General features: G+C 42.6%; 1 protein-coding gene across 7 annotated transcripts in view; it reads left to right on the forward strand.

The window, feature by feature from the left end:
• The window catches only part of LOC117417697 (cadherin-23), a 162,693-nt gene extending 154,579 nt beyond the window's left edge, over positions 1 to 8,114 (forward strand). For 6 of the 7 annotated variants that reach the window (XM_058985168.1, XM_058985170.1, XM_058985166.1 and 3 more), the window contains 10 exons: positions 148 to 309; positions 614 to 870; positions 1,224 to 1,321; positions 1,732 to 1,852; positions 2,831 to 2,910; positions 3,455 to 3,495; positions 3,963 to 4,023; positions 4,464 to 4,593; positions 5,156 to 5,278; positions 6,857 to 8,114. In XM_058985168.1, the coding sequence (XP_058841151.1) occupies positions 148 to 309; positions 614 to 870; positions 1,224 to 1,321; positions 1,732 to 1,852; positions 2,831 to 2,910; positions 3,455 to 3,495; positions 3,963 to 4,023; positions 4,464 to 4,593; positions 5,156 to 5,278; positions 6,857 to 7,189 (1,406 nt within the window). In that variant the 3' untranslated portion in view covers positions 7,190 to 8,114. Of the gene's footprint in view, positions 1 to 147; positions 310 to 613; positions 871 to 1,223; positions 1,322 to 1,731; positions 1,853 to 2,830; positions 2,911 to 3,454; positions 3,496 to 3,962; positions 4,024 to 4,463; positions 4,594 to 5,155; positions 5,279 to 6,090; positions 6,202 to 6,856 lie in introns of all 7 variants that reach the window. The other variant, XM_058985173.1, reaches the window with a different exon arrangement.
• The last annotated feature ends 585 nt before the right edge of the window (positions 8,115 to 8,699 follow it).

Raw genomic sequence — 8,699 nt, forward strand, 5'->3', positions numbered from 1 at the left:
CCTGTTCACAAAATTAATCTTCAGAAATGTAAAACTCACCAAGCCAGATTTGTCATTTTACTTCATTATGTTTATTTTATTATTTCTAACTTCAGCACAACTGAGTGTTTTGTAGTTATGGATGAAGTGTATCTCTTCTCTCCCCAGGTGTGGCAGCCGATGCGAAGGTGGGCTCTGATCTGATCCGGGTGGAGGCCGTGGACGCTGACGTGGGGAACAACAGCCTGGTCCTGTATCGCATCCTGGCCATCCGCTACATCAAACTGCAGTCCAACGACTCAGAGGACGTGGGCAATGTCTTCATCATCGGTACTGTCCCGCGACCTTCCTCCTTCCTCTATCCCTACCTTCATCTTTTCCTCCATCTTCCATTCTTTTTTCCTCCCTCTACCCTCTCTTTTCTCTTCCTTCCTTCCTCAATTCTTGCTTTGTCCTTACTCTTTCCCTCCCTCCTTTTTATCCTATCCTCTCCCCTTCCTCCACTTCTCTTTCTGACTCCCCTTTTGCCGTCTCACTCCACTTCATCCCCACCTCGCCCTCCTTCTCTCACTGCTTTCACCCCTCTTACCCTTCCTCTCCCCTCTCTCACTGTATGTCTTCCCTCCCTCTCCAGGTGAGACGGATGGGATTGTGCGCACCTTTGACCTCTTCACGGCATACAAGCCGGGGTATTTCGTGGTGGATGTGCTGGCGAGCGACCTGGCGGGACACAGCGACACAACCACCCTCGGGATCTACATCCTGCGTGATGACCAGCGTGTGAAGATCGTCATCAACGAGATCCCTGAGCAAGTACGCCAGTTCCAGGAGGAGTTCATCAACCTGCTGTCCAACATCACGGGGGCCATCGTCAACACGGACGATGTGCAGGTCAGTCCAACCACCGTCCACTGCATAGGACCCTGTCCATTGCAGTGGACACTGTCCAATGCCCGTCCACTGCATGGGACACTGTCCAACTTTCTTTCAGTAAAGACACACAACGTCCAGTATGCATTAACACTGGTGAAAGCATGTCCAATACACATTTCCACTGTCTGCTTGACTTGTTACTTATGAGTCTTACCAATACAGTATCCAACATCTGTCCTACACACAGCACATTATCCCCAGTCCTGTGCATCATCACAGGAGCTATCGTTCTGATTACTTTACCAAACTCATCTGTGCTTTATGCTTTCACTCTGGTATACCACTCTCTCTCTCGCTCTCTCTTCTCACAGTTCCACGTGGATAAAAAGGGGCATGTGAACTTCGCTCAGACGGACATGCTCATCCACGTGGTCAACAAGCAGACTAATCGCATTCTGGACGTGGAACGGTGAGCTGCTAATACTTTAACCTGCAATCTTACATTCATTCCAATCCAACGACAGAACGGCTGGGCAAATTGCACAGTTCCAAATTATACCGCAGATGTGGAGATTCATCTCAGTAAGTTAGGTTTCATTTAGATTTAAACTTTCTTTTCCATGCATTGTACTTGTAAAATAAACAGAATACTCTAAGAACGTTAATGGAGTGCTGCCTTCAATTCCCTCATATGCAAACCCGTGAGCTTGTCTGGTTGTTCGGCTTCCTCTTTCATGGATTCACTACAGCTTTCCAGGGACCGTCATTCAGTAGCCCATTTCTATCTCACGGCTAAGTGTTTCAAGTCCTGGATGTTTCTCTGTCGCGTGCAGCACTAAGACTGGGTCCGGCGCTAAGTTGTATCATTTTGATTGGCAGGGTGATCCAGATGATTGACGAGAACATGGAGCAGCTTCGGAATCTCTTCCGGAATTACAACGTGCTGGACGTCCAGCCCGCCGTGTCCGGGAGAGCCCCTGATGACCTCACCGCGCTGCAGGTCAGAGCGGCTTCCTCACTACTTACTCGTTCTGTTGTGTTTTTGAGATATGGGTTGTTCATGCTGTAAGCTGTAAAAATATATATACGCAGTAGATGCTGGTTATTAGCAACCCTGATAAAGACAACTTTCGGTTATTAACAACATTTTCCCAGGAACCAATCTCGTCCCATAGATGTTAATGTTAATGGAATTCATATATTAGCAACTGCACACCCTTATTGACAGCTTTATTACCAGTGCTACAGAGCGCACTGGCATGATTTATGCACATACTTCATGCAGCTTTTTTAACACACTGACTTCGCAACTGCGTATTTCTGGTGGACTGAGGCAGAATCATGGCTTTGAAACTGGCTACGAAGCTGCACGCAAAGTTGAGATGGATTTACAGCAGGAGGTGGTACATTGTAAAAAGCAGACAACGTTGGACAATTTCTTATTTTAAAAGTGTGTTCTTTAGAATTGATTGTAAGTACAACGCATATTTTTTATGTTTGCTTTACTCATTGTAAGGACAATTATAGTACATCATTGTGTAGTACTATTTAAGCCTACTCCCTTTTTTTCTTTTGCACACACGTGAAGTACAGGTCTATGTTTGGGTATTTTGTGTTTATCATGCTCATTTAACACCAACGTTTAAAGCACATGTGCCATATTTGTACAACTACAGTATATATCGTTCCATATAAATACACTTGAAAACGGGGGCTTTTCGCTTATTGGCAACTTTCGGTTAATGACAATTTTCTGCTGGGATCTACTGTGTGTGTGTGTATATATATGTTTAATTTGAAGTAGGATTAAGATAGTACTTGTATTTGAAAGGGAGTAATTGATAAGCTAGTTCAATTTTAAATTCTTTCCCCCCCTCTCTGTATCTCTCTCTCCCTTTCCTCTTCTATCTATCCCTCTCTCCTTCCTCTCCCTCCCCTGTCCTCCTCCTCCTCTCGCCTCTCCTCTCCCCTCTCACAGATGGCAATCATTATCCTGGCGGTTCTGCTGTTCCTGGCTGCCATGCTCTTCATCTTGATGAACTGGTACTACCGCACAGTGTAAGAGAGACATATTTTCATTCATTTATGAATTAACTTATTTATTTTATTAATTTTTTACCCCATGCTGTGTGTTGGTTTTGTGATGTGGACCGATTCCCACTGAGAGTTAGGTTGTGACCTCCAAATTAATTTAATTTGTGACCAGATTCGATACAGGCATCAGCTAAAACGTTTGCCTTCTTGCTGCTTATAGTTTTCTAATACATATGCAGAATAATGTTTTAGTACTTTAGTTTGTTATAAAGGATAAACAATATTAGACTGTTATTAAAAATAACAAGTTATAGCAATGCAGTTTTATAAAGCATGCAACTAAGTTATTGTTGTGTAAGAACTCTTTGAAATAACAAGATATTTACACAAGTAATACGAGAGAAAGATATTATTGTGCCATTATGTAGTTGTAATAAACTCTTCTTCCTTGTTAATAAACATCAACATGTTTTAATTGTACAAATTGCAACCAAATATGCTGTGTAAAATCCTACTGAATGATCATTAATAACCGACCTGCAATACATTACATTTTTTTTCCACACAGACACAAAAGGAAGCTAAAGGCAATCGTATCTGGTTCTACAGGTAAGTTAAACTATTTTAAAAAATCAACTAATCACAGTCAAGCATTTGTCAAAATTCCAGTACGTTATATAAGTTAATATGAGGTGTGCAGTGCGTCTCAATGTAGAAGAGATGTCATCTTGTGCAGTTTGGGCGAAACAATACAATATACAATAAGAGACCCTACAAACCACATATTAACTTATTATAAATCACATGAATGAAGTTTGTACTCTGGAATAGCTTTAAAATGAAAATATTTAGATTTTTGTTACGTTCAGTCCAGAATCAACTGACACAGCACCTAAATAATGTGTGTAAGCCTACAGGTGCTGTGTTGTGGTGAGACTATTTATTAAAAACAAAAGTGTAGCCGGAAGAACTAGAGACAACTTCATCAAAATTAAGAAAGAGTGAAGTTAATAGGGTGATCCGTTTTACACAAGGTACCTGGTATTTTTTGTCTTTGTCTTTCCACTCTTTTCCAGGCAACCAGGGATTCATGGACATCTTAGACATGCCCAACACCAATAAGTACTCTTTCGAAGGGTAGGGTCACGATACACATGCTCTGCGTGTGATCCTGCTTTCAAACTAGTTATAAGGCCTAAGAGAGTGCAATTTTATGCGTGTGTGTGTGTGTGTGTGTGTGTTTTTTTAAGTTCATTTTTTTTAAATGTATGATTTTTGCAATAATGTTGTTGAGGGTTTCAGGGTTATTTTGTTACATTTATCATTTAACTATTCCAACAAAGCTTGCTTCTGAAAAGCCTCCTCAAGGCTGATCGTGGTGTGGGGAAGCATATCAGTGTTGCACGAGGCTTCACCTGGACGGTCGTCTGTTCCTTTTCAGTTGATTTGTAGAATCAATCAAATAGAATCAAAGCGTCCTCCTGGAACGTCACAGCAGGGTAGCCAACCTTGCAATTTAGTTTTTACTGACAAACAGACTTACAGTGGCTGCTTATTCTGCTGTTTATCGATTCCAGGGCAAACCCGGTGTGGCTGGACCCGTACTGCCGCAACGTGGAGCTGGCAGCGCAGGCAGAGCATGAGGACGACCTGCCGGAGAACCTGAGTGACATCACCGACCTGTGGAACAGCCCCGCCCGCACACACGTACGTACATACACACACACACACTGAGGCACACAGGCCACCACAAGTGAAGCAACACACTGTATGTAGAAGTCTTCTTTCCATCCCTGCAATAGAGTTTATGTTGGGGTAACATCAATAATGACCATTATCATAAAGACATTATGAAGTCATTACTGGGTAAATACAGTGTAGTTTAAAGAGGTCATGTTTTAAACACACACACTTTTGACTCGGTGAAACAAGGCCAAGCGCTATACATATATACATACATACATACATACATACATACATACATGCAAAGCTACTTGAAGTGCCTCGGGTGGCTCTGTAAGGGTGAGGAGATCATGGTTGTCAAGTTGTCATGTATTAAATGAGTGTATGGTGAGATCTACTGCAACAGAGCACTTCTACAATTTACCATGGTATTGTTGCAGTTTTACCATGGTTACACTATGTATTTACTGTGTTTATTAATATGCTTTACCATACCTCACTATTCTTCACAATACTTACCTGTGCTTTACAATGCTTTCACTGTGCTGCTCCTTCACTGCGCTCTGCCCCTCATCTCTCCCTGCAGGGCACATTTGGTCGAGAGCCGCAGGCGTCCAAGCCCGAGGATGACCGTTACCTGCGTGCAGCGATCCAGGAGTATGACAACATCGCCAAACTGGGCCAGATCATGAGGGAGGGGCCCATCAAGGTAATCCAGAACCAGAACTGGAACCAGGCTCTTAGAGCAGCTAACCAAACAGGCAGAAATCCCTCCGACTCCCAATTACAGGGATGGAAATAGGACTCCCATTGCATAGCAGTTTGATCCATTTCCTGTTTTTTCTATGAGTTTCATAAGACACACCTGAGCTTGTTACCTGTACATTGGGGCTAATCAAGCACATATCAAAACCTGGAATGAGTGAAACTGCTATGCAATAGGAGTCTTCTTCCCACCCCTGCAGTGGAGTTTACCTAGGAGTAACATTGTCAGTAACAGCCATTATTATACAGAAGTAGTTATATAATTATTGGGTAAATACAGTGTAATTAAAGGAGTAATGTTTTAATATAAATGTTCTTGTTTCTTATCATGACCATTAATGCAACAATATACAGTAGATTAGAACTGCTGCTGCTGCTGCTGGTACATCAGAACTTAATGTGTTGTAGTTCAAACAAGTCCAATGGACTTGCTAGCTTCCAAAGGCAAAGGTATTGTTTTTAAGATTTACAAAATGAAATGCCCAATTTAAAAAAAAAAAAACAATAAAAACACTTTTAAAATATTCGGAATATTCTTTCAGTAATACCAGCTATTGCCACACAAACGCTATGACCTGCTGGAAATTAATTGTCAGTGTCCGTGAAATCTCAGGATTTCAAATGACGTTTTAATATATTTGAGTTTCTGCACTCCCATGGAAAGAACACCTGGCAGGGAATGCTGTCTCAGGTCTGTATCCTGGCTCTCTGAATGGTGTCTCTCGCTGCTCCTAATATGGATTGTGTTGCCATCAGGGTTCACTGCTGAATGTTGTCCTTGACGATTATCTGAGGCTGAAAAAGCTGTTCGCAGCCAGACTGGTCACCAAATCAACCAGCAACGGAGACCAGTCCTCTGTGACTGAGGTGGGAGCCGAGTGCAGAGTGCTCTCCTTCCACACTGGCTTTTGCAGTGTGTGTGCTGTGTGTGCTGTGTTCACTTTCAAAGGGTTTTACCCTCCTGAATACTAAAAGACACTCCATTCTCAAGTCCTGCACTGTCACCCTGCACCTCAAAAGCAATTCTGATCTAAACACTATTCTCGGCTCTCCAGCCCTGTCATTACCCTGAAACTTCATAATGATTACTAGTCTAAACACTGCAATGCACTTTTTGGGGGGTCTAAAACCATCTTACTGACGCCTCCTGTCTCTTATGGTATAGGAGTGCTCCCTCCAACACCACTATCCAGTATCCTGCAGAGATGCATGGGAGTCTGGTACTTTCAGAAACACAAACATTTCAACAAGAAGTCTTTCTACTTTTAGTATTTCTAAATTTAGCACAATTGATTGTTTTAATAATTATGAGCAATTCTGGTACTTTGACTTTAAAAAAAAAAAAAGTCAAAGTCTGGACTCGAGTCATGCAACTCCAAGTATCCAACACTGCGCACAGCACTTCTGAGGCTGTATGCTCTGGACTGGGTAACAATGCATGTGTGTGCGTTCCGATAGATATGTAGGTCCAAGGCACTGAAGTGTTTTTAACTGCTGTCTGACTGATTGTCTGTCTGTGCAGCTAATCCAGAGCGACCTGGACGAGGACGAGGAGGAGGAACGCAGTCCTGGCCGTGGAGGGACTCTGCGCTTCAAACACAAGCTCCCAGTGGAGTTCAAGGGTCCCGACGGGATCCACACCGTCCACGGCAGCACAGGCACCCTGCTCACCTCTGACCTGAACAGCCTGCCTGAGGACGACCAGAAGGCGCTGGTGAGGTCCCTGGAGGCCCTGCACAGTGAGAGCGGGCCCTACAGCGAGCGCAACGCGCGCACAGAGTCCGCCAAGTCAACCCCGCTGCACAAAGCCAAGGAGAGGATCTCTGGGAGCCCCCTAGAAATCACGGAGCTATGACTAGCGGAGGCCTCACTGGTTTGATAGGACAGGGGGACCCTCTGGCCAGGGGATCCAGGACAGTGGGGTTTGTGTGCTGTTTGTGGGAGGGGAAGTTCAAAAAAAGGTTTGGCACGTTTACAGCCGCTATCTTGGAGAAAAAGCCTGTTGGACGTTTGTTCTGGAAATGCACATTTCTTAATGCTAGCAGGCAAACTGTTAGGACAACAGCACAAACGCTTCCATGTGCAAAACAGAGAACGATGCTTCACCAACCAGATTGTGCACAGCCAATCAAACCAGCAAGAGGCCAACCTTGGCTATTTTTCTTACTATTATTATTATTATTATTATTATAATACAGAGAACTTTATGTGAAGGTGAACGAGAATTCCCAATAGTGGAAGAACCTGAGAACAAGAATCAGAAACAGGACTAATCTCGAGGCAGCAGATAGATATACAAGGTATCTGTTTGGAGAAAACATTCAGAATGGAAAAGACTGATTAAGCACAAACATGCTGACCAACAATATTATAAGAAACCTAAATAAGCTTCTTTCCAGAGGCTTGAGACTGCTATTTTAAGACTTGTTGTCTCCACCTGCTATAAAGAGCAGTCCTGCATTTATTATTATGGGACCTGGTTTTCAATGCAGGGAAAAAACTCAGCACTCCAAATCTGGATTGCTGTACTTTGCTGCTGGGGAAAAAAGTAGACTATACTAAAGAGTGGTTTAATAAAACTGGTCTTAACTGTTTCAACACTCCGCAGGGAAATAATCCAACACCTAGTAGTTATTGGACCTTCATCCTGAGGTCAACTCGAGATAAAGCAATTTATTTGACTATCCTGGCGTACTCCGTCCATTTAAGAATAATGACGCATTTTTGTCCAAATCTCAACACTGCCACTACAAAGGACAATTATCCCCCCCCCCCCCCCCCATTTATTTATGAAAAAGACATTTAAAAGACATGCTGATTTACCAAAACAGACTATTGTTGTTTGTGTTTCTGTGTGTGGATAATTTAATCCTTTTGTTTTTTTTCCCCCCGGTTTTGGTTTTGTATATTTGTTTTTATTTAATGGTTTCAGGGATATTTGTTGCAAATCATGTTGAATGACCTGTAATAATAATAAAAAGAATGAATATGCAACAGGATTGTTTTGAGAAATCCTTTGGATAGGTTCAACAGGTTTGTTTTGAGAAATCCCAAAGGGAGATGGGGTATTATTTACCTGCGTGATTACTATTGGTAGTTGTCTGACATAATGTGAGAGTTCCCTCCTTTAGCCCATTGTCTGCTTGATTTTTAATGATTTTAAAAGATTTTTCCTGCCAAGCAGATGTTTATAGATGTGCAGGTGAGTTGAGAGTTTTGTATCCAAAGCCTATGCATAGCTTTGCAAATAGGATGTAGGTCCAACACAAGGTCTGGAAACAGACTGAAACTTCTCCTGCATGTCTGATAAGATTAACTGAATGGACAAGTGAATATGGGCAGAACTAGAAGTAAGAAAACCAAGA

This window comes from Acipenser ruthenus, chromosome 13 (assembly GCF_902713425.1).
Source record: "Acipenser ruthenus chromosome 13, fAciRut3.2 maternal haplotype, whole genome shotgun sequence".
Lineage (NCBI taxonomy): Eukaryota > Metazoa > Chordata > Actinopteri > Acipenseriformes > Acipenseridae > Acipenser > Acipenser ruthenus.